Raw genomic sequence first — 27,360 nt, 5'->3', positions numbered from 1 at the left:
TGCTCCCCCCAAAAAAATTTAACGAAGCTAAATATGGTTGTACGCTTCAGTCCATAAGACAAATGAAATTGCTGAAAAGGATAATACAAATCAAGAACAGTCACGTGAAATTTATTATCAGGAACCCTTCCAAGATGAAGCACAAAGGTTTAGCACAAAACAACAGGTAAACAGCTACAAATTGTATGGCTTCTGACACAAGTTGCCGGTAAAATTGTATCAAACTGGATTTTTTTTATACCAGGTGCTGTAACATAATAGTACATTGTATATGTTAACAAAATGTTTTTTTACAATTAGTTTCGATTTTGACTATTTCACACATTATTCTTTTAACTAGTGACAACCAACATGGCTCGTCAAAACAGTGATTGCTCTGCAATGTGGATTTAAATATATTTATATATATATATATATGTATAGACGTTTTACAGGCTGAATTTTAATTTAATTACAAAGATGTTTTGTGTATGCACACGGCAACTATGTTATCAAACCAGTAATTTTATTCTCATCTAAGACCACACATAATATAAATGATTTGGAAAAATGAAATAAATTCCTTTTGTAGGTAAAATCAAGTGAACAATAATATCATCAATAATCAAAGTAAGTTATGTGATATGTGCAGTGCCAAGTTTTAATTCTGCAAGCTCAATAATAATTATTTCCATTGAATATTGAACAATAACAAAAAACGGGTTCAGAGAGAAACCTGTGGCCACTAAGAAGAAAGACAAAGTAAAATGTACTTCGCACAGACATACTGAACATTTATCTTTAAACTTAGCTTTTTATGAAGATCTACCACACAAATTCCCAATCTCTACCATAGCTTTGGGCTTACTTTTTTCAGCCTATTGTAACTGGTTGATTCAATAAATGATAAAATTTTATAATATTCATAGTTTTGCTGTATACAAATAAAGGCATAAATAATTACATGCATACTAACAGTATATCATCACTTGAAAAAAGACATGTATATACTTATTTACTACAACAGATATTTTGCCTACTAGAACAAAAAATCTTTCAATTTAGCTACACAACATTTCCATGTAAAAGTTACCGGTAATTAGATGAAGAAGTGAACAAACACTAACTTCTTATGGAAACAGAAGGAATTGTAATGAGCAATGATGTTTCTTGTTTGCATTTCATTTGAAAATATTCAAAATACTGACCATGTTATACATCTCTACAAATCTTTAACATGTGTTAACAGAAAAAAAATTGTTTTGGACAGCTAGGATTTTTGGCTATACAAGTTTGATACAATTGAGAACATTTCTGCAGATGTGAGAGCATTCAACAAGCAGACCAGTACACCAGAACAATAAATAATGTAAATCAGAAGTCCTGTTCAAATTCAGTTGTGCCCATATACTAATAATCAGGTACAACACCATCTTTATTTCTTGTAACAATATAACTTTGAATTTTTTGCATTTGATTTTCCTTCATAATGAGACAACTCCTGTACAGATTTGACTGCTTTTGAGGCCAGGAAAAAACAACAACATCCTGATAATAAAACTCAATATGCAGACACTTTCAATCTATCACACTAGACTTCTCTTCTTTATTGTGCATATTTCTTTGTCCACTCTTTCGCCGTGTTGTTGTATTTTGTTCGATCTGTTTTAAAGATTCGAGCAATTTCGGGCACCAGTGGGTCATCTGGGTTTGGGTCCGTGAGAAGTGAGCAAATAGACAGCAACACTGAAAATTAAATTAAAATATGTAAAGTTTGCTGGAACTTTGATTTGAAGTAGCATGTTTTTCATTCATTACAAACGTTTTATTTGCTAATGTATTACTATTTTCTGCTTTTAATACTGATAAAGAATGTTCCACAGGAGGTAAGTACCTTGTCTGTGCAATGAATTTCTCTAATTGGGGCTTATTGACACCTATTGGCAATTGAAACTGATCAAGCCTCCAGGATTTTTTTTGCATACACTACTCATTTTCGAATATCTTCACTAGAAGAAAGTATTGGTATTATTTTATTTGTTATGCTTGTGAATGCGTTTTTACAAAGCAAATAAATAACAATTATATTCATTATCTTGATACTCAGACATGGATAATTAACAAAAATTATATATGTATATAAACATGAAGAATGCAAAACCTTGAGAACTCCCTCCTTTTAAGACCACTTATATGCAAGCCTTGTCAAATATTTCCAGCACCCCTCAACCTATTGGACAAGTAGGCCTGACAAACAACCCATCCTACAGTTAAATTTGCTCGCTTTACATACTTTTTATATAGAAACACATTATTTCTAATCATTAAACAAGATGCGTTTGTGAAACACAATGTCCCCCTATATGATGTTTGACCTTGAAGGATGACCTTGACCTTGTGAAGGATGACCTTGACCTTTCACCACTCAAAATGTGCAGCTCCATGAGATACACATGTATGTCAAATATCAAGTTGCTATCTTCAATATTGCAAAAGAATTCATAAAATAAGCGATTTGGGCCACATATATTTGACCTCTGACCTTGAAGGATGACCTTGACCTTTCACCACTCAAAATGTGCAGCTCCATGAGATGCACATGCATGCCAAATATCAAGTTGCTATCTTCAATATTGCAAAAGTATTTATAAAATAAGCGATTTGGGGCACATATATTTGACCTCTGACCTTGAAGGATGACCTTGACCTTTCACCACTCAAAATGTGCAGCTCCATGAGATACACATGCATGCCAAATATCAAGTTGCTATCTTCAATATTGCAAAAGTATTCATAAAATGAGCGATTTTGGCCACATATATTTGACCTCTGACCTTAAAGGATGACCTTGATCTTGACCTTTCACCACTCAAAATGTGCAGCTTCATGAGATACATATGCATGCCAAATATCAAGTTGCTATCTTCAATATAGCAAAAGTTATTGCAAAATGTTAAAGTTGGCGCAAACAGACCAACAGACCAACGGACCAACAGACCAACAGACAGACAGGGCAAAAACAATATGTCCCCCACTACTATAGTGGGGGACATAAAAAACAGGACTATTGCAATTGCTTGATTTACAAGAGATGTCTGTATATGTTGGCTACAATGTTGTTTGTGAACATATTTCCCTTATATTTAAAAACAACTTAAAACAAATATGTAAACTTTCAATTGATTGATACAAACATACCCATATTAAAATCATATCTTCCAAGAAAGACCCGTCTTATGATCTTTTTCACTGTGAAAATACTAATGCAAAACCTCAAAACAGGCTCATTTTTTGCAACTGAATTCAACTAGGGAGGCGGAAAACTACAACGGGCGAGGCATGGTATGGTATTACGCAAGGGGGGGTTAGAGGGTTAAGGTTAGGGTTTGGGTTAGTGTTAGGGGCAGTGCCTTCCCCAGGAATTTGTTAAGGCGCCCCGGGGACGGGTTCGATTTTTTTAATTTATCGTGTCAATTCACGTTCTGTGGTGCGTTATAACTCAAAGAAAAACAGCGTCAAAAGACGTCATTTGGTGCGCTATGACTCGTCAAAACAAGAGCACCGCCTTGCGGGTGCAGACCGCTCATCTATTTTCTTTTTAAAGGTGAAGGGACTCTAATTTTCAATCACAAAGAAAGGAGGGGTGGAGTGAAGAGGGGTGTATAGTGTGGGGGTGTGGACATGGGGGGGGATTCTTGGGTGCGATGGTTGGACGGTATTTCAAACATAAAATAATAAAAATAAATATTTGTGTTTTTTAACCGTTTAAAAAAAAGAAAATGGGAGGGGGGGGGGGGGGTGAGGTGGGGGGGTATAGTGTGAGGGTGAGGTGGTAATTTGTGAGATGATCTTAAAGAAAAACAAAAAAAAATGGGGGGGGGGGATTTGGGTGGGGGAGGAGGGGTGGGAGGGGATTCTTGGGTGCGATGATTGGACGGTATTTCAAACATAAAATAATAAAAATAAATAGTTGCGTTTTTTAACCGTTTAAAAAAAAAATTGGGGGTGGGTGGGGTGGGGGGGGGTATATCGTGAGGGTGTGGTTTGAAGTTTGAAAGCAATGGCCTTGATACTTAAGAAGTAAAGTGGATCGAAACACAAAATTTAACCATATATTCAAAGTTACTAAGTCAAAAAAGGGCCATAATTCCGTAAAAATGACATCCAGAGTTATGCAACTTGTCCTTTTACTGTACCCTTATGATAGTTTGCGAGTGTTCCAAGTATGAAAGCAATATCTATGATACTTTAGGGGTAAAGTGGATCAAAACACAAAACTTAACAAAATTTTCAATTTTCTAAGTATAAAGGGCCCATAATTCCGTCCAAATGCCAGTCAGAGTTACATAACTTTGCCTGCACAGTCCCCTTATGATAGTTAATAAGTGTTGCAAGTATGAAAGCAATAGCTTTGATACTCTAGGAATAAAGTGGACGTAAACACAAAACTTAACCAAATTTTCAATTTTCTAAGTATAAAACGGGCACATAATTCTGTCAAAATGCCAGTCAGAGTTACATTACTTTGCCTGCACAGTCCCCTTATGATAGTTAGTAAGTGTTGCAAGTATGAAAGCAATAGCTTTGATACTTAAGGAATAAAATGGACCTAAACACAAAACTTAACCAAAATTTTCAATTTTCTAAGTATAAAAAGGGCACATAATTCTGTCAAAATGCACGCCAGAGTTGTCTAACTTTGCCTGCCTAGTCCCCTCATGATAGTAAGTAAGTGTACCAAGTTTAAATGCAATAGCATTGATACTTTCTGAAAAAAGTGGACCTAAACGCAAAACTTAACCAAAATTTTCAATTTTCTAAGTATAAGAAGGGCACATAATTCAGTCAAAATGCACGCCAGAGTTATCTAACTTTGCCTGCCCAGTCCCCTCATGATAGTAAGTAAGTGTACCAAGTTTGAATGCAATAGCATTGATACTTTCTGAGAAAAGTGGACCTAAACGCATAACTTAACCGGACGCCGACGCCGACGCAGACGCCGACGCCAAGGTGATGACAATAGCTTATAATTTTTTTTTAAAAATAGATGAGCTAAAAATCCCCCAGTCATTTAAAAATATATTTTTTTTATATTTTTTAATTGTTTTAAAACTTTTCCGCACAGATAGTAAAATCCCGACTCGAACGATTCCCCAATACATCCGTTTCAACCCGACTCTATTACTGTATACTTACTATTTTTCAAGTTTCTATTTATTACCCGATAATCCCGTTTATTCCGTTTTTATCAATCTCTTTCTGATAATTACGATAAAAGCTTTCAGTTATTTCTTTAACACAAACCTTGCCATTTTTTAAGTGACTATTTATAGATTTGATGAAATATTGCCTCTGAATATGCGTCAATCCCCTGACCTATTGTGTGCTTGTTAAAACGCTCAATACACGCCATTTGTATGCAATAGACGCGACGTTGTACATGCTGCATAATTTTCGCGCTCTTTTTAATTGAGAAAAAGATTCGACACAAAATAAATTTGCACTGCTAATTTGAAGCAAAAATATTTAACGTTGCGGTAACATTTACATTCGGAAGTGTGTTTCGGATTAAAAACGCGTGAACATCAATTTACGGTAATGGGTTTCGGATTACAAATTTAATTATTCCCATTTGAGATTTCAACAAATATTAACCGTTGCGTTATAAATTCAACGATAATTTGTTTACACACTTTACGAGTCGAATAAATGTTTTGACGGAATTATGCATGAAATTCACGTTGTCCACGAGGATCACGGCCGGTTGCCATCATCAGTCTTCTAACTATCGATTAGCCATCATCAGTCTTCTAACTATCGATTATCGGACGAAACATTTACAAGTGTGCGTAATTAATTCAACGAAAATGTGTTAAAGCGCATTACGTGTCGAATAAATGTCAGAAAACGAGGTGAATCAGTTCTATAAATGGACATGTTGAAATATACATGTACTGGAATTAAATAAATTGTTATCACATAATTGTAACCGCTATAATAATTAATTGTTTACCACTTGCAATTAATTTCTCGTATTAATTATGAGTCATAGGTAACACTTGTTTACAGTAAAAAGGTGTGATGATGATGCCCGAAACCGTCTTTAATGTTCTGTACTGTACTAATTACCGGTTTTATATTACTCAAATGGTACAACTACTTGCTAATCAAGCTGCGATAAACTCTTACTTCATGCCCGACGTCAATCAAAAATAATTGTCGATAGTTAACCCCGCCCTCATAAGCATTCGCGTAACCGATTGGACGATGAACTTCACAGTTTGACGACTGGAAAGTTACCAGATACATCCTTGTCAGCATTTAAATGACCGTGTAATGTGGCTAGAATAATCGATACGCGCGTCATGCTATTCTCTTATCAGTGGATTATCCATTACCCCGTGTGGTGTTTATGGCGATTACTTGTGAAAGTAGGTACCGAGTGCTCTTTTTAAACAGGGAATATTGATACACTGATAGGGAAACCTTGATTTTTTTGATTTTTTGGACAATCTCCACTTTCTTTTACTGAAGAATACACTGATCGAAAAAATTTCTAGCGCCCCGGGGATTCTGATTTCGAAATTCAAGCGCCCCGGCAAGGGGCGCTTAAATGGCCTGGGGAAGACCCTGAGGGGTCGGGTTAGGGTTAGCCTAAACCCATACCTAACCCGACCCCTAACCCTAACCCTTTTTTGGGGTTATCACCCCTGACCATGCCTCGCCCGTTGTAGTTTTCCGCCTCCCATTCAACTACCAGTATTATTTTACTGTGCACAAAACAATATTAGTTCAAGCCAATTGTACACTTTCTATAAGTGTTGCAGACTTTTCGGCATTGGATTAATATTTTTAAATCAGTAATAATCACTTGCAATGCAAGTCAAGTAACTTAAAATCTACAAAACTTAACTGTCCTGACCATCCACTACACTCCTTAATTTGGATGAGTGGATTTTTCAAGGCCTGAGATGATGTTCCTTGACAGGGCTTTTTATAGGGTTCTATTTTATTATATTTCAAATGATTTCAAACTTAAGCAACTATTAAACTGGACTAATTTAAATTCAATCAAAATTTTATAAACCAGGTTTTCCAAAGGAAAATACCGGTTATTAGATTGGCGAATGTCGGTGGGCGGGTGGAAGAAGCTTGTCCAGGCCATTACTTTTTCGTTCATTGTGAGATATTAAAATCATTTGGCACATTTGTTCACCATCATTAGACGGTGTGTCACGCGAAAGAATTACATCAATATCCAGGGCTAGCGCTGGCCCAAAAAATGTTTGAGCCACCCAGATCTAGGGTATATATTATAGATTTTTCATATTTCTTTTTAAGACAACAAGCACATGTCACATATCGTAATATACATCACATCACAATTTTCATAGTAATAGAGATATTTTCATACAGCACATTTTTAACATGATGAATGGCATGTAAAATACAAGCATATATTTCATTCACAAAATACATTTCAAACAAATCCTGCTATATAAAGAGAACAAAGTCATGAAGTGTATCAAAATTATTTCATTATTATTCTGCGCTGTTTTTTACCAGCCCACAGTTTGTAGATCACTTTAAAGTCAACATCTTTGCTGTCTTTTCCTTCAATTGAGATTTTCATGAGATGTTCCAAATTTTTTACAGTCAAACAATTTCTTAGATCAGTTTTGATTACATTCTGCCAACTGAACCCTAGTTCACAATCAACTGTAGACACTGGGGATTCTAACAACCTTTTGGCAGCTTCTGCTGATGCTGGATAGGAATGGACATTTTTAATTGCCAAATGTGCAGCAGAGTGAATGTCAGTCACTGACTTGTTTCCAGAATTATGGCTGGCTCTTGCAAAATTGGCAAAGCAAAGCAGTTCAGACTGTGAGCCTTCAATTCCTACAGTACCTAAGTAGTCAGAGACAGTGTCAATGTCTGAGTGTATTTGTGGGACTGGGATCACCGAGTCTTTTTTCAGGATATTGCAACCTACAGTGAACGTGTTGGAATTCTGCACGTTAATGCATAGGTCACAGTACATTGATTTTGATTCATTCTCAAAGCGAAGCCAATTATAATCAACTTTCCATGACTCTTTGAATGCTCTAGTTTTTTGTGTTTTAATTTTTTTGTTCAGACTCATTTTCGGTCAAAGGACGCTTTAAGGTTAAAGAAGTTATGTTAGCGACTGTACAGACAAAGTGGTTACTTCCATTTATATAGTAGACGACATGAATTAGTCTTCCTATGCGTTACAAATTCGTAACTTTAATTAAACTTTAATTGCAATTAAACCGCGTGTGTTTTTCACGTTTTCCTTTGATTAAAATACACCACTGTTAGTTAGCATAGTGTGTGAGTAAAAAGATCAAATTAATTAATTATCACCTTTTCATTTCAATCGAAAATCGGCAGAAAGTTGTAACATCAACGACATAGAACTAATTATTTAATTATCACGCTTTAATTTAGATCGATAGTCAGCTTGGAAATAGTTAATTTATTGACACGCTTATTTTCATTTTTAATCTTATAATACGACATTTGCGACCGGCCGCTATTTTGTTTGCAGACGACAATATTAACTGTGTATTCAAAGCTCCACCCATTTTTACGTTTCATTCAACAACGTCATTTCATGTGTAAGCGAGCTCAGTTTTGATTGGCCAGCTACCATGTGCACTTCAATAACAATAAGGTCAAGCGATGGTTCGATACAGGTGCAGACCGGTTTTCGTTCACTGTTCAAATTGCGAATACTTTCATTGAAACAAAGAGAAAAATATAGAAAACCAGTTTCGGGTTAAAATGGTGGCTGTTTTCAATGAAATTTTTTGAGATTTTAGTATTTTCGCAAATCGGATTTTTCTTGAGCCAAATTCTCAATATTTTCGCAAATGGCTCAAGTGGCGAACGACAGCGCGAGCCCTGAATATCTACAAGGTCAAGGTCACACTTTGAGTTCAAAGGTCAAGAATGGCCATAAATTAGCTTGTCCGGGCCATAACTATGTCATTCATTGAGATTTTAAAATCATTTGGCACATTTGTTCACCATCATCGGACGGTGTAAGGCGCGAAAGAATGACGTCAATAAATCCAAGGTCAAGGTCGCCACGACTAAAAATAGATTGATTTTGAAACAAGGGGGGTAACTTTGAACAATCAGTAACAATGCACATTTTGAGATGGTCTCGCTTTATCAGACTTTTTTTCCAAATTGAAATCAAAGTCGCCACGAGTAAAAATATATTGAATCTTACACAAGGGGGGTAACAATGCACATTTTGAATTGTCTCCCTTTATCAGACTTTTTTTTTCAAATTGAAAACCTGGTTTTGTGACAATTTTGTCCCTTGTTTCATTTTTCAAATAGTTAACCTCATAACCTCTTCACCATTTTTATCCTCTAACAATTGTTGAAAATTGCTTTTCTCTATTGCATTAATATGTTGCTACTCACCTTTTGATATTGTCAGGGCTGGGGACCACTGTGACCTCAAGATGTCTAAACAAATACTACCATTGCTGTTTATATTCGGGTGATATATTTTTGTTGTAAATGAAACCTGAAAATGAAATGAAAAGAAATAAAATACATGTACATGAGCTGTATTGTCGAGGTAGTGATAATATGTAGGCTATGTTGTGGTTGTAGATGATAGTCAGGGTTCATCTATACAATTTAAGAATCACACAAATGACCCAGCATACTGAGGGTCGTCATATGTTTACATTTTATTTTTTATTAACAGCATTGCAACTATTTGTAAACCATGATCAAGAGTAACTGATGAACAATGGATTGGATGTCAGCATTTCTTAATAAAAATTAATTTAAGTAACAAGAAGACCATAATGACTCTCAAAAACCTCACATGTGTTAACAGACATTTATTGTTGAAGCTCGTGAAATGCGAAAATGAAAGAAAATTTACATAAATGTATAACTTTAGAAACTGCGTTAACTCAAACTTTATAGATTTATTGTGCACGTCTCAACCACTTAACAGTACAAAGTGAACAAATATATCAAAAGAGTGAAGGCTATAAGTTCCATCAACTTAGTTCCGTCAGCCTGCAGTTTATAAAACATGCACTGGAAATTATATGTCCGCAAAACATGATTCAAACTCTGCATTATGCACTAGGATTTGGCAGCAATATTTATGATAAAATAAAGTATACTTACTTTTGGAGGCTTAAAAGGATAGTCAGTAGGAAAATGTATAGTGAGAAAAAACACACCACCCTGGTATGGACTGTCAGGCTGTAAGAGATCAAGCAACACATTATGTATAGAAACATTTACTTTAACCCATTTATGCCTAGTGGACTCTCCCATCCTTTTAAATTGGATCAATTTATTTCCAAAATTAGAGATGTCTAGTATATTTATTTCTATATTTAGAATATTTCTTACAGAAATTCCTTTAAGCAAACAGTGCAGACCCTGATGAGACGCCGCATCATGCGGCGTCTCATCTGGGTCTACGCTGTTTGCTAAGGCCTTTTTCTAGATGCTAGGCATAAATGGGTTAATACTACAACAGTCTACACCTGTTGCTATTGAAGTTACCAGATGAGAGTCAGTAGACTATGGTAAAGCTCAAGTAAAGGTCATGTTTAACAAAAGTTTCAATATTATTATTGATATACTGTCAGGTTTGAATTACGCGCTGTTAGTAGCACTATTCTGTTTTATTTGGACTTGGTTAAGTACATTAACTTAAGTGACTTTTGATATTTACTATTTCATAGTATGAAAAACCTGTAATTCTGTAAATATAATTAAGGACACTACAAAGGTTTAAGCTACTTACTGGGCCCATTATAGTTGCCTGCCAGTGAAATACTGAAAGCAGAGAAAAAATTTACAAAACTTTATTTAATATTTCATTTTAAAGTAGGATTTCATAGAAGTTCATTTAGTTAGTCACTCAACAGTCTGCAATATCATGTGACTCATGTCAGTAATTTACTTAAAAAAATCACAATCCATCCATATTATATTTATAAATAACCTTCATCTCTGGTATATTCCACAAGAAGATTAACACAGTTACACTGTATTGAAGTTTAAAATGTGTGTAGTTAATATGGCCAAAATTTTTGTAACAAGCAACATATTTTCATCCAGGTATGGCTATTAAATGCTGAATATGAAGGAGTTTTGTTTTATAGCATTTGATGTGAATTAAGTTTTAAGACTTAGTGTCACTGTATCTGAAATTAAACCCTGATTATGATACACAAATAAAATTTAACTGATGTTCACTTACAATCATCGCCTACTGGTCCAGCTGAACATTGAGCTGGTGGATCTCTGCCAAGGTCCTGCAGTTCCTAAATTTGTTAATAACAAGTTAATAAAACAGGCTTCCTGTGAATATAACATCATATTTGAGCACACTTGGGAGGAAATGTGTTTTAAGAGTGGGGCTTTAATCCACTCTGGATCACTACCACTCTCAGTCTGCAAAACAACCTTTTTTGTCTTCATAACCAAGCTTACATGAAGTTAACAAACTCCAGAAACAAATTAACATTTCTCATCATCATGTATTAAATTTTATTTTGTGTAATTCCTTTGTGCTGATAAAAAGCATGCAAAAAATTATACTTTATGTGCATCTTTTTGCCTCAGGGAAAGCGTGGGCTTTAATATTTAAATTTTAATAGCTGAATAAAAACGTCGCTGCACAGTGAACTCTTTGATCTTTCCTTTTGGTTAAAAATGTCATAGTCCAGTTCTTTAACTTTTCTCTGAATGAATGTTGTTTACGCTGTATCCACAGGGTGATCTACAGGGCTCAACATTAACAGTTGTCTGATTGCCCCCGGCAAGTAAAAGTTGGGTCTGGGCAAGTTATTTTATAATCTAGTTGTCCGAATGGGCAAGTGCAAAAAAACACAAAGAAAAACGTGTTTTCCGGAGATAAAATAGTACAAATAATCACGAACGATTTTCCTCATGCAGGAATTTACCTTGGCGATTGTTGTTTGCGGAAGTCAGAACTGCATGCATTTCCAAACTTATTTTCAGAAACGCCGTAAATGGCTTGGGATTCCAAACATCGGCTTTCAAATGCTATTGTGTTTATCTTTTTCATTACTATTCAGTTACCAAAAAAACATCGTTGGTGTTTTCAGTAACGAAGAAAACTACTAAAATTATATAACTATATAAAAACAACAACAAATAGCTTCGGTATATATATATTTAATTTTTTTGCGACATACATTTTAAATCTTTTGCTTTACATCAATTGACATTTTTGTTACGGTTCACGTGTTGTTTACAGTACTGTTAGCAGACGAGAAATGTCTAGTTTATTTAGTTTCGGCTTTACAAGTAACTGTAAGTCTCTGTACAATCCAATGAAAAATGCACAGAAAAATCATCCGAAAGTGCCATAAGTACGAATTGAAGCGAAAACGCAAAGTGAGTTTGAATGGCAACGTAGACCTGTTTGCTGACGAACCCGTGGAGGAGAATGACTCATTATTTCATTAATAATCAAACATTGGCACAAATCTACATTTAGACTTTAATTAGACTTAAATTGCTGTAATCATTTTGTTAACTGTGCAAAAATAAAACAAGGTTTGAAGGTGCATCATTTTGTTCTTTATTAAAAAATATGATGTTTACAGTAAATGTGATATTTCATGTTTGGGCAAGTGGCTTTACGTTCAGGGCAAGTAGATTTTCTAAGTTGGTTTTTAGGTTAATGTTGAGCCCTGGATCTATTAAATCTACAGTTACAGGGGTCGGCCGAGAGTAAAATTTTAGGGAGAAGTCACTTCTCCTTTGACAGGTTATTAGGGAGAAGTCAGGACGGATCAGGGAGAAGTGACATTTGCCGACTAGTTATACAGGGATCAAGCAACTGGGCAATGTGGGCGATTATATCGCCGTGGCTTCCCTTTAATCGCCTGCATCAAAAGCAACGGCGATAATCACTTCGCCCTAATATCTGGCAATTATCATATCCGCAGCGCTATCTAAGTGGCTTCTGTTTATTACCGAATACACGCCAAAGTCAATCAACTGACCGAATCGACGTAGTAAATTACCTATTGAAAATTGATAAGCAACCACAGCGCTAGTCATTCAGGTATTTGGCAGGAATCTCTTGATCAAGCAGAGTGAAATCACTGAAGCCTGTGCGTGTTACAAACGGTGTTTTTACTGCTACTGTCAACTTTTATGGGGGTATTATCGGATTAACGGCTCCTTTATGATAGTGAGCAATAAATAAAGTAACACTGGGACAAACTGTCACCACGATCAGTCCTTCCCAAAATTATAATTTATTACCGGCCATGAGGTCCTATAATCATGCAGCCATTTCCGGCCCAGACTGATTATTTCAGGCCCAAAAAGTAAAAAATGACAACGAAAGACAAAGATGAAGTTTTTAACAATATTTTAATATTATCAGATTAACATACAAATCACGCATTTAATCATTCAGAATTGCCAAGATTTCTTTAGCATTTGTCTCTTCATCCTGGATATCTGAATCCTCTACTGAAGACAAATCCTCTGACTAATCTTCTTTCGTTGGATACCCATCAGGCATAGCCTTGGGTGGGCGCTAATAATTAAGTCGACGAAGACCATCTCCCTGTATCATGAGCAAACAATACTTAATCTTTTTGCTAAGCTGTTGTAGGCTAGCATACCTTATAATATTATACTATTCTTAAAGTCAATCCCAATGCTTTTGAGTGAATTATTTGGATGATTTTTTTAATTATGGTAGAAAACTTTGTTGGTCCTGTATGTAGGTGTGAGTTTGTTACGTAAAAACCTCATTAAATATTTAATTTTACATAAAACCATCGAATCTTAACAGCCATTTGTCTACAGCTGCTGAAGGGTCATACGTTGTAACATCTGCAGTGCTGAGTTTGATCATCATGAGAGTTTGGTTTGGCTCCTTCACCAAATTTTAATTGAAACGTTTTAAGATATTAAAAAATAAAATGAAAACAAAATCACCAGTTATATATCTGGATACTCTGTTTTCCTTCGAACTCCTGTGTAGATATTGTCAGAACGCTTCAAACTCTTGTGTAGGTGTTGACAGTTCGCGGGAAGATCACAATGACCTGTGTTAATGCCCTGCTTGCTTACGAATTAATCAGATATAACGGGAACCAAAATTATATGGTATCGATTCTCTCCCTTTGCGAATCTACTCATATAGTGATGACGTAGTGTGTAATTTGCATCGACGACGCAGCAAAAATCTTCAGATACCGTATAGGTTACAGTACACTAAATAACCGTTTCATGCAGCAAAAATCTTCGGATTCCGTATAGGTAACAGTACACTAAATAACCGTTTCATGAAGGGCTGTACTCTCTTAAAAAATACCACAGTTGACAGGAAGGCATGTTTTACACTTTTATCTAGTATTCGGGCGTTATCTTTCGGAGATAATGGTAGGGCATGAATAGGTGTTCACTACTGAATCCCTGAAATATGATAAACTTGAAGACTAAAGTAAACCATCGCACTGAAAAAGGTTACACTCCACTAAGAAACGACCGAAAAAAAAGTTGCAAAAACAGTCGATTTTGATTTGTGTCAAGTTCTTTCTTGCATTGTACATGACATATCTTTTTTATTGCATAAATCGATTCCGCTTAGAATGGCCTTTAAGAAAAGGTATGGTTATCGGGGTCTCAATGTGCAAAATGTTGCATTTAATTTGGCCTAAAGTTGTCGCTTTCACATTGAATTATATAGGGAAACTATTTAGTGTATTCTGACCTATATGTACGTACGTCATTCAAGAAATGCAACCAATGAAAAAATGTTTTACATGATTGGAGTATTCATAAATAACTCGGTAAATTCCCACTTTTGCCTTGAACCTTTTTCTGGAAATAGCTTATGGAATTCCAAATTTCGCCATAATTTTATTACCGGACACGAGGTCCGGCAATATTAGAATCATTTCCGGATTTTCCAAATTATTATCGAAATTTCCGAGGACCGACGGTATTTCGGAAAGACTGACCACGATAACAAATTATAACGATTATTAGGGCCGCTATTTCTTACACATTTAATCAATACCATGGGCCTGGCAAAAGCATACATTGAATTTCTCCACAAAAACACATGAAATCTTGTTTCAACAGGAATTTGTGAGCATTTCTGTTTAATAGTTTCATTATTATAATGTTTTGGGAAGGATAAAGTTTGATTAAGAAACCAACAATTTCGGAAATAAAAAGTATAACATTCACTTGATGTCCTATATTTCGGATATGTTAAAATTCGGACATTTAAAGATAGGGACATTTATGTGTTGGTTTGTTGTTGATAGTTTGTAAAACTATGTTTTATGTTATTTCAGGCAACTAGAATGGATAGTGGCAATTATCTGGGCCTTTTTGTCAGGAAATATGCGTGAAAAACATTCATTTATTTGAGCCTAGAAATCATCCACCACTAACAGAAACGTTTTAACAACAGAAGCTGTCTAAGCTGATGTATATCATGTCCAAATGACCAAATATAACTGTTTAACAATTTGAAGTGAGATGCTTTATTTTCTGATGTTTTATATTTCTTTTTCCCTTTCATATGATGTACATTGGTGTGATTCTATGTTAAAGTAGTTAATTTTGAAACATGTATGCAGCATACTGTTACATTGATGTTAACATTATTATATTACTTTGGTTATCTGTGTTGTTTATCAAGTTGAGAAAAAAAACTATTTATATACAAATTAAGCTTATTAAGACTTATGAAGGTATGACTTATGAAGGTACTTTTTCTTTTTATGAATTAACATACTTTTTAAAGTGATAATACAGTAAATAAAAATAATGTAATGTAATAAGTTTCTTTTATCATTGTCCTAAATATTTGTTCTTATTAATAAGGTTGGAATAACCGACAGTTTTCACACTGCGAAAAAGTGGCGACAACTTTTTTTGGGCCAGTGAAACCCCTGGGTCATGGTTCACAATGGTCCATTGGTAATCGCAAAAGATCCACTTCTCCCCAAAACTGCCTCACTTCTCCCTCTCCAGAGCTTAGGGAGAAGTGACTTCTCCCAAAACTTAAGACTTGCATATATGCATTCCTTCTAGAAGAACTTCATATGTTTATTATTTATCCAATTATTACAAATAAATAGAACAATCTTTAGTATTTTATTGTTTACTGTTGTCATGCCCCATGAGCAGAGGATTACATGATAAAGGGCAGAGCCCCACCCCCACCCCACCCAGATCCCTTACTTCTTGTACTTTTTTAAATAGTTTTTCCAATTGACACTTCTGGTTAATATAATTCGGAACATTATAAACCACATCTTCTGTATCACCGCATGTGTATTCGAAATTCTATTTTTTCTAAGAAAAAGAACTTCGAAAATACATAAAGTCATTATAATCGACGAAAATTACAGTATCTGAAAACGACAGTCCAAAAAATTGTACCTGTTTTGCACATGAAATAAAATGTGCATACCCTTTGACTGCAGAAAATGATAACTAGGTATCTAGCAAATGCGTTATAAATATACAATTTGGTCGACATATTGCTTTACAATTGCATAGCTTGGGAGTAAAAAAACCCATGAATTATCACATTTAAATTTCAATTGATAATTGGCAGAAAGGCGTAACATCATCAACATTGTACTCATTAATTATCATCCTTTAATTCAGATCGAGATTCGGAAGCAAAGTTATCAGCTTAGAAATAATTTATTCATTGTTAGCTTCTTTTCATTTGTTTATCTTTTAATACGACTTTTGCCATCGGCCGTTAAATTGTAGACAGACGCCAATATCAACTGCAAATGACGCGACATTTTACATGCTGCATAATTTTCGCACCCTTTTTATTGAGACAAAGGGTCAACACAAAATAAATTGAGACTGCTTATTTGAAGCAAGACTATCATTTGAAATTTTAACAAAACATTAACAGTTGCGTAATGAATTCAATGATAATTGGTTTGAACACTTTATGAGAGGAATAAATGTTTAGACAGTATTATGCATGAAATGCATGATTTCCATGAGGAATACAGCCGGTTGCCATCATCAGTCTTCTAAGTAACTGGCCAAGATTTGTGTGGCAATTAAATGAATGTCACGAGTCGTCTGCATGATTTAACGGTAAGTATTGTCTGCCTACGATTGCTGTTGTGCTTTGCCAATATTGATTTTCCAATACAACAACGCTCCAATTTTAGGCAGGCTTTAGTTGGGTAAAGTGACAACGGATCGTAAATCGGCTTTTACAATTTTCGGACGAAGTCGATATCGCTTTGATGTTAAAAGAAAGGCTAGCTGCAGTAACTGCCAAAATACACTGATCAGAATATTTCAGGCGCCCTGCGGACTTTGATTTCCGAATTCAAGCGCCCCAGTGAGGAACCGTTGAATGGCCTGTGGAAAGCACTGCAGCGAAAAAATTACCAAATTTTTATACCAATAGAAAGATCTGAGCGTTTTCTACACTGCAATTTTTTCATTCAGCAATAAAACATTGAGACCCACACTTGTCTTCAGGAAAAATGCAGGGCTCGACACGAATGGTGGTCCGTTGACCAGGGGTCAGTAAAACATAGGGAGGACCAGTGAAACTAGAAATTCGGTTGATCCGTCGGTCCAGTTAAAAATATTGGCCAGCTTATTGTGAAATACTGGTGGAAAGCCGTTTTCATAAATTAAACAACTTTATATATTCATAATCAACTCATCATTTATCATTATTTTATGGGCCAACTCGAGACCGGAATAAAAATAGCAACATATTGGAAATTCCTATTTTTAGATGCCCGGATGACAAAAACCTGTTGTAGGATCAAAAAATTGATTTGCGTTCCGCAAATGTCTCAGGACTTTGCTGTGATCGATACACAAATTTACATAAAATTCAAAGCGTTCGGATCGAGGAATGAACAAAATGATATTAATTACTTTGAAAAAGCAGCAATAATCAGCATTTTATCAATCTTAGTACCGTCAGAATATAGTTTGTTTGCTAAATTGCAAAATTACACTGGAGGCCGCCGAATAATGTTTTGATATTGCCGGAGCGTATTTTCAAGATTACAAGTTTTCACAATGTGGAATTTCATTCCGGCGGTGATTGAACCTCCACCTAAAAAGCCTAAAACTAATGAAGAGAAGCTTGAAGTACAGCGAAAATATGAAAAGGATAAGAGATAGTTTAGTAGATAGTATGGTTTTCTTTTTAAAAATGCACAATATATTGTGGATAGCCCGCAAAGTAAGTTGAAATTTAGGTAAAATAACATAGAAATTGTCGGATCACTTGAAATCTTGGAGGACCAGTAATTTCTGAAAGCTGGTAGTCCTTTGGATCAGCAGGGTTGTCATTATTAACCGATTGATAATCAAATTTAACGGTTAAAATCTCCAGAAAATCGGTTGTTTTTCCCGATTCTTTAAAATTGCGATCGGAAGTTTTGATCTCGCAAACTGACAATAATTGGCCAGGAATAACTGTAGAGCATTTTGACCTGGGGCTGTTTTGACTAGCTACCGAGACACCGATAGCATGCCGCGTTTTGTAAAATGGTTTTTGATTGGTTTATCGCGTCGGCATACGGCCAATCATGTGGCACGGTAGAAATTAGTCAACTCTTAAAATGGCTGAACCAAAGAAGAAGAAAATTAAAATACTTGAAGACTTCGGTTTGATGTATAACTGAAACCTGTTGAGATCGATTTGGACTTGCACAACAGTTTATTTATTGTTCCCCTTTTGTTCAGATGAATGCGTTTACATACCGCACGATAATTGAGCCGCAGACCTGAAACTGCAAAAGCATCACACCTCGTGGAATAATTATGACCTTGGCATTCTCAACCAATATATGTTTCAGTGATAAACGAAATTAAACATGAAAAAATATCCTGCAGTGTTTATACTTGTTTCGAGAGTTGTTTTGTTGAACAAAGTGTTTGTTTCACAGCGCCCTCACACTACTTTGGGGGAAGGGGTCCGCAGCCCTTAGGAGGGGGAATTTTTGCGGCATTTCCCTTTTTGGGGAATTTTTTTACTTACTCTCTCATTATTACATTTGTACATGTTTGCACTATATTAATTGCATTTTTCATAATTTAGTATGTTTGCAAAGATTAAATTGAAATAGAATCGAGATATAATAATCATGAGAAACATCTTTCTATTAAAAAAATATTTTTTTTTTTAGGGGGAATTTTTCCCCCCAAAAGGGGAAAAAAGTATACTTTTCAGGTGGGGGACTGCCGCCGAATTTCGGCGGCAGATTTAATAGATTGAGGGCCCTGGTTTCAAGTTGTGTTTTTGCATCGATTTTTGCAAAGCACTATTAGGAGGAGGCGTTTTTCATTTCTTCTTTCTGTTGTAACAATATTTAAGGAAGAGGCTGGGGAGTCTAACCAAGAAGATGACAGCTTTTACTAACTTGTACAGTATACTAAAAAAATCTTTAAATTTTCTCTTCTTTTTAGACCTCATTTTAACTTTTTATAGTCTGAGAATAGCAGTATTTTGTCCCTCAAAATGTGTAGAATTCATTTTTGGTCCTGGGGCTTCGCTACCAAGGCGTTGCCCTGGACCCAAATGGGGGCCTGGCTGGCCCCCTTGACCCCCCGGCCTAATTGGTTACTATTCCAAAATAATCCCGTGTTTGAAATCATGACAACCCTGGATTAGTAGGTAAAAAGAGTTAGTGTCAAGCCCTGAAATGATGTGATTTTGTACATAAAGTCTAAACTTTAAATTCTGTTAATGAGAACAAAGTGTTTAAACAAAATTCACGAAAAATGTTAAATTTGTGGATATAATTTACTTAACTGTAACTGAATAATAAAGCCTGGCAATCCTTTTCAGATATCACGTTTAATTATGCGAATAGAACATACTTAGTTTGGATATTTTTGTTATAAAAATGTGTATCTATGTCAAGTCATTAACACATGTTCAATGAGAATTTCCCTGTCCCACAAATTCACAATTCACTTTGTATATGCACGTTTTTAAATAGCACTAAGTTTATGGTGGACGAACCAGTTATCGAACACCTAAGAAATTACGTCAAATTACATTAAAATTGAAACACTTAAAATAACAAAAACATTTTGTTTTAACAAATGAATTACAGTTCAATTATTTAATAACTTATCTGTAAAGTTTTTCAGCAAATATCCTTCAAGAATTCATAACAATGATTCCCTGGTTATTGTCACCTTCAGCAGACAAAACAAAATGGCGGCCGATGTAAACATGACCTATTACCGGACAGTTCATAAATACTACTCCAGTATAAACAAAGTCACATGACTATCACGTGACCCGGACTCGGCGAAAAAATCTGCGTCTGGTGCCAGTGTTTTTTTTCACTTATAGGGGAATGGTGGCGGGGCCCGTCCAAAGGGGAAAAAAATGCGTCGTTTTTTAGGAAAAGGGGAAAATTAAAAATTCACTTGTTTATATGTCATGATATTTATTATATTAATACACATTTTTGTATGAAAATAATATTCACAGCTGAATGTCTTTGTCCTTTTTCTTAAAATTAAAATATATATCAATGATTTTTTCAACATTAGTTTCAGACAGTTCAGCCTTCATGCACAGTCTCAGTTTTCTTAGCCATTTTTAGTCTAATTGGGATCTTTTAAATCGATAAAATGGCAAATTTGAGCATTTTTTTTCAATAAAATGGACCAAATTGGAATGATTTTATCAACAAATATTGACACAATATAGATACATCAGGCCTTTTCCTGGCCATTTTTGGAGAAAAATGCAAATAATGTGGAAAGTCCACTGATTTGGGAAAAACTACTGAATATAACTCTTTATAATGATTCAAAATAATTAAAATTATAGTTATATACTTTGTTAGTTGTTTATGAAATAAATTTGAGATATAGTTATCATGATTATGAGACAGTTCTTTCTAAAAATAAAAATTTTTTTTTTTTACTTCTGGAGGGGATTTTTTTTACAAAATGGGGGAAAAATATATTCTCTTTTTTTAGAGAAATATATTGGCCCCGAAATTGCCATAAAAAAACACTGGCTGCAATAAAATTGCAAACGGAAATATGCTTTTTGGTGTGTAAATGCACGTTTTGATAACTGCATTCAAAAAGTAATAGCAAAAAACACATAGACGAGTTAATTGTTATTGTTTACATTCGGGATTTTCCGCGCATGCGCACTGACTGGTTGGCAAAAACACTGGTTACAGTCACGTAAAACATGTATAAAGGGCTTTTGTTTAGTCAATTAAACGATAAAAAATCCGAAATAAACATTACAACTCTTAAACAATAGTGCAAATATATCATATTTAGTACTAATAAATGTATCATCATATATATAATTTCCTCTTTATAATAATACAAATTAGTTATTAGTATCAGAGTAAACGTGGTCGGAAGACTAAATACTGACAATACCACACAACAAAACAATACATTAGCCGTATTCTTTTTTATAGTAAGACTTTAAAAAATGATATTTCAAAACTTATAAAACATATATTAATTTGATTATAACTATAAACGGTGTGGATATTGTTATTGCTCATCAGCGACCGAAAGTGTATTACAAGAGGCGCATTTAATCAATTATAAAACAAAGCCATAAAAAACGGAATACATTAACAATCGTTAAATGTTGTTGTAATTTTCTTTTCCATAGAATGAATTTTCGTTTCGTTTCCATTGAATAACAATATTAATAAATTTTAATATACAAATGAAAATAAAACCTGCATCTTGTGCAAATTGAACTGTCTTTGCATGTATATTGAAATCTCTTAACAAGTAATAAGGAGTGATACATTTAACAATCTAGCATTTTATGATAAATATATGTATTTATTTAATTTATTTTACGCAAATACTGTTTATCCATTGTGATTGCTTGTTTTCATGATGGTGTTACGTGCAATGCAAGAACGTATAATCTTTACACTAAATTGACGAGTTTACATTTGCCGGTACCCGCGGTAAATACATTGTGTAGCAGTAATATTGAACAATATTTTAACTTTAAAGACATAAAGCACTGTATTATTATGATTAAACTGGCTAACAAATAAATACACATGTTCCTGTTAATCCGTTTCGGACAAATATCTTCTTTTTTTAATATGTTAAATTATTTATTAAAGCAAATGTTACGTATTTTGGCTTTAATATTTGGCTTGCTCAATATGACTGCTCAATATGCCAAGAGATGACATGGAAGTATCATAAAGTCTGCCACATGTGGTCTATGCAAGGACCCAATTAAAGTATAGGTCCCTATGTTTATGACGCCGGCATGTTTTCTGTGTAATTGTCTGGGCAGTCTCCGATCATAACGAGAAAATATGCTTGTGACGAACAACGGTTGAATTAAACACCAGGTTAGAAATGCTGAAACAAGTGTCAAAATTGGTGTGCACAATTAAATAAAACAATTAGATTTATCAATTTATTTGTTGTGTAACAAGGTAAGTTTGTACAGATATATTAAGATTAAAATCAGTTACTATATGTTGCGAACAAAAAGCGATCTATTTGTTGTTTGTTTCCATCCTTATTTGTGTTCTTTCATTAAATTTAATTTATTCTAAACGAATTTACATTTCTGAAATTTTGTATCTAAAATGGACGTGAAAATGCGGTTAGTAGAGATTTTTGTGGTAACCACATACCGAGCTCGTAGATAGTGTACGTTCCACTCCAGAGCTCTTTTTAGTAAAAACAAATAATAACAACAATATAATCGTTCAAAAAATGAATTTCCACGCATGCTTATGTTTTATTCAGACATAAATAGTAAAATTATATTTGATACAGTTCATGATTATCAGTAAAAACGATGATAATGTCAACCTTCTCTATATGCGCTTATATGAATTCCACCTCTTTTTGCCAACCAGTGGGCGGAGTCTAAACTTTGCAGGTGCGTGTGACGTCACGCGTTAACTCGTCTATAAAACGGTGTCAATAACAATAAATGCATTCCTTTAACCTGTTTTCGGCGCATTTGTTTCAAGCTAAGTAGGCAAGTAGGTCATGGACTTCATGTACAACCATTTGTTTATTGATGTGACGTCATGCGCACTTTTGCCCATGTGCATACAGAACCAAAACAAAACGTCCGATAATAGGTGCTGTTTGATAACAGGTACTTCAACGATACAGTGTTTTTTCAACATTTTGGGAATGGGGCCGGGCCCCTTTTGGGACTTCTTAACTTAAGACTGGGAAAAATTATGGCTTGGAAACAGGACTTCCGACTTTTGAAAGCTAGGGGAAGCACCAACCTACTATTATTATACATACTATTATGAGTCATTATCTAATATTTTCATGATAACAAATAGTGGTTTGCAACCTTGATACCAGTCTAGCTGTTACCACCGACATAAATTTTGTTTATTTTACGTGAATTAAACGAACATAAACAAATGAATTCAACAGTCATTGTCGATTACATTAAACAATACTACGATATGATAATGAAACGAGATATTCCATATTCAAGCTCAATTCCAACGCTTCTAATCTTTATATGCGTTCGATCACATAAACAATTCAACCACAAGACAGCTTTCCTGTGTAAAAGTTTAGCGTAAAATTAATGACACGTAAGCAAACAATATGTGTACGTACTTTGTTAATTCGTTTCAGTGCCATTTCTTGTTAAAAATGTGAAACTTAATGAGTACTTTTCTTCTAGAAAAATGTTTCAGATCGTTGCTAAACCAGTCTGTTACGGAAGTGATCCGACCGGTTACATTCCACAAAATCATTATTTGTCCCTCCGACTTAGTTCTTTCGGCACCTGGACAGTTCGGATTTCAGTTACTTCGTCACTCGGAAGTAATTTTGGCACTTAAAATTTGATAAATTTGATGATTCGGTACATATAGTTTGACTCATCGGCACTTGGTCAAGATGTTATCTTATTTTTGTTTTTAAACAAGTACATAAGTTTTGAATACATTAAATGCATTTAATGGTTAATTGATAATTGGGCCGCATCGTGAAAAAACATCTATTGTATTGTCATCGTAACTTACGCTTCGACACTAACTTCACCTTTTCAAACAAGTTAATATGACAATAGGTGCTACGCAATTTACGGACAAAAGCAAAGCTCATTTCATTACCATGTAATGTAATACACATTTGGGCATTATTGTTTTCAAAACACTATAATTGTTTAAATACAAAAATAATAATGCATCCAAACAATTAAATCTTATTTTTTGATTGATGAAGCGTCATATACCTGGAAAGCATTTAGATATAATATTTTATAATGTGTGCTTATTTATCTTCTAGCATTCAAAGATAGTTCTTCGTGCCTGGGGCGTAGTGGATATGGTGTCCGCTTATCGACTCGGAGGTCTCGGTATTGATCCTTTAAGAGGAAGCGTTCTTTAGATCACCCTTTAGAAACCAAATACTGGTCCGACCCAGGAAACAGATTGTTTTATTATGTCTCAATTCAAATAAAGCTGTTGATTCTTGCATAACCCAATTTAACATAGGTTATCAAAATAATGTAATGTGTCAAATCAATTTATATTGTAAGGATTATCAATGTTTAATGATGTAGATTAAAAACTGAGGGACAGCATGCTTGTTCTGCAATTGAAATATTTCATACATATAGGTATCTAAAAAGGTTTTCTTTCGACAACTTTTGTTGCCTACTTTAAATTATGTCGTCACAAAAAACTAGCAATTTTATAGCAATTCATAAATCACAGTCTAAACTGCATACCCTTAGTTTGTAGCCGTATATTAAAGAGTTGAATGCAAACAAAAATGTCATATAATCATTATTTTTATTTATACATCCTTATAACGCTTGATTGGTAATTGTCGGCTCGGGTATTACTTACAGGTACCCCGGGTACTCTTAAGTATACTTACATGTTCCCCGGGTACCGTAAATATACTTAAACGTACCCGGTCGAGAATAGACTGTACCCGAGTTGTACATGTATTCCCGCCCAAAATCCGATGTCGTAAAACGCGCTACAGATTACCGTAAAACGCTATTGTTTATCTTAAACAAACTTCTCTTAAAACAAACTTCATCAACATGCTTTTTGAGTATGAGTTTCGATAATATAGCGGCCATTTAACAGAAAATTTGACATAAATTTGAACATAATTAATTTAAAAAAATAGCCGACAACGACCGATTTAGCGTTAAAATGCCCGGGTACGTTTAAGTATATTTACCGTACCCAGGGAACATGTAAGTATATTTAACAGTACCCGGGGTACATGTAAGTTGTAGCCGAGCAGACAATTATCAATCGAGCCATAGTATGCAGTTTGTTCAATACAATATCGTAAAATTGTTTTACCTTTTAATAATAAACAATGCTGCGTTTGTACCAGCGTATTATACTGTATAAATTTAACATGGAACATTAAGTAGCAGCCAAATTATGTATTTCACAATAAAGAGGAAATCATATTAATGAATTAATTAAACAAGCTTGTTGCTACTGTACACTGTCATACTAAAATGATCACAACACAGTGGTCTTGGTACTTAGTGCTTTTACATACTTGTCGCAAGATTTTTATTATAACAACCTGCTGACAATGTTTGAGCATTATGATCTTTATAATTCTATAGCTGATTTTGTTTACAGACAGACACTTATGAGCTCTCTAAAATATATGAAAGTTCATATGTCCCATCGAAGTAAACCAACAAAACCAATAAAAAAGATCACCATGGTTAATAACTTTATTCATTGGAAACTTGGATAGTTCAGGAATCCTTCCTTTGTTTGTATATGGAAACCAAATCGGTATGTTTTGCTCAACAGTCTCATAATGGCTTGTGTAATGCCCATCACTATACAGAGCAGCTTCTAAAAAAGGAAAACAAACAAAAATCTTAAAATTTGATAAATGATGCAGAAGTAAATGTCCTGTTTTGTGTTGATTTTGAACAGTCTGGAGGATTTTGGTACAAAAATCCAATAGTATTTAATTAAACGGTTGAAAGCATAATCTTTTTATAGTGATATGTAACCTAACAACAAATCGGCAAAGAGCGAGCAGACAACGAGTAAACAAGTTGAAAATAAGTTAACATACTGAAAATTTTATTCGGAATATTGATACATTTTATAAATAAACGTGTTTCTGATGGGTTTAGCCACAATTAAGTACAATATCACTCATGTTCTAATGTAAACTGCTTCTTAGAGCGAATCAAAGACCTAGAGAATTCCAGGATGGGAAACCACGCGCTTTCCCGTAAACATCTCGCGGCGGGGTCACGTGGTTAGCTACAAGCGCGTACCTGTTAAAATCGCCGCGCGTTTATGGTAACCGATCCCGCTTCGCCGATGTCGGATAAATAAATTACTGAATGAAATATTTTCAGGCGGTTATCACATTTTGTTGTTAAAATGATTGTTTGAAGTTGAGATTGATTGTTACGAATAAAATGTTTAAAATGCTTTCGTGTATTTTTTTGTGTGCGTAAACAAGTGGTAATCATCGGTGAAAATTTGCCGGTTCAGTCGCTTATATTATGTCTTTGATTAGACTTTTTAGTAAGTAACTTTTTACAAACAATTCACGCATGTATTGTGTTGATTTTAAAAGCCGCAACTTCAAGCAGATTATATTTTAATTAATACTTATTAAAGATTCTCGCGCAATTAATTACCGCTAATAGTTTGTAATTGGTCTCAAATGGTAAAATTCTATATTCTAAAATCATAACATATTATATTAAGTACGATATTTTGTATACGCCTTCCATTATTTTTCTTGTTCTAACTGAAATCAGAGCTAAAAAAATGTTGTTTGAATTTAAATCAAATTTTGTGAGCTGGAATTATGTCACGTAAAGAGACCCGAACTTTTTATCATGGGAGAGTGATATTGATATTGACGATCTTTAAGTTGATTATACGGAAGATGAAGAGAATGTGAATATATCTAGTGTTTCTAAGTCTAGTTCAAGTGTTGAACAATGTTCTTACATTTATGTTTGTCCAGAGTGTTCACGTGAATAAAAGACTGTCGCAGGGTTCCGTGGTCACGTTACAAAGAAACATGATAAAAACTTGAAAGGTATGTAATGAGAAATAATGTCTTGAAGTAGATGTTCTTTGCCATACTTTGTCTGCATGTGTGAAGAGTTGCTTATTCAAACAAGCATACACTGTATATATGAAATAAGCATAAAGTTGATTCATTAGAGATGGAAAATAAAAGTAAGAGTTTAACACAATTGCATCCATTTAATCTTTGTTTGAACTTGGGCCTTTTTTTACAGTCACTGTCATTTACACTGTAAAAATACCATAATGATTT

General features: G+C 34.5%; 1 protein-coding gene across 1 annotated transcript; it reads right to left on the bottom strand.

Moving 5' to 3' along the window:
- Positions 1 to 95: 95 nt before the first annotated feature.
- LOC127868426 (ubiquitin-conjugating enzyme E2-17 kDa) lies at positions 96 to 23,821 on the bottom strand. The gene is made up of 6 exons (XM_052410210.1): positions 23,665 to 23,821; positions 11,264 to 11,327; positions 10,805 to 10,836; positions 10,174 to 10,251; positions 9,445 to 9,550; positions 96 to 1,725 (listed from the first exon to the last, which is right to left on the bottom strand). The coding sequence occupies exons 1-6, from the start codon at positions 23,686 to 23,688 to the stop codon at positions 1,586 to 1,588; spliced, it is 444 nt and encodes a 147-aa protein (XP_052266170.1). The 5' UTR covers positions 23,689 to 23,821; the 3' UTR covers positions 96 to 1,585.
- Positions 23,822 to 27,360: the final 3,539 nt, after the last annotated feature.

This window comes from Dreissena polymorpha, chromosome 2 (assembly GCF_020536995.1).
Source record: "Dreissena polymorpha isolate Duluth1 chromosome 2, UMN_Dpol_1.0, whole genome shotgun sequence".
NCBI lineage: Eukaryota > Metazoa > Mollusca > Bivalvia > Myida > Dreissenidae > Dreissena > Dreissena polymorpha.
Note: the sequence above shows the minus strand (reverse complement) of the source record. Positions and strands in the feature narration are given on the sequence as shown.

What these genes read in the sequence shown, in the direction of transcription:
- LOC127868426 (XM_052410210.1), bottom strand. Translation starts at nt 23,688, where the DNA reads ATGGCACTGAAACGAATTAACAAA. An exon ending in ATCCTTTTAAGCCTCCAAAA is followed by an intron (nt 9,551 to 10,173) that starts GTAAGTATACTT and finishes TTTCATTTTCAG; the next exon opens with GTTTCATTTACAACAAAAAT. An exon ending in AGCCCTGACAATATCAAAAG is followed by an intron (nt 1,726 to 9,444) that starts GTGAGTAGCAAC and finishes TTTAATTTTCAG; the next exon opens with TGTTGCTGTCTATTTGCTCA.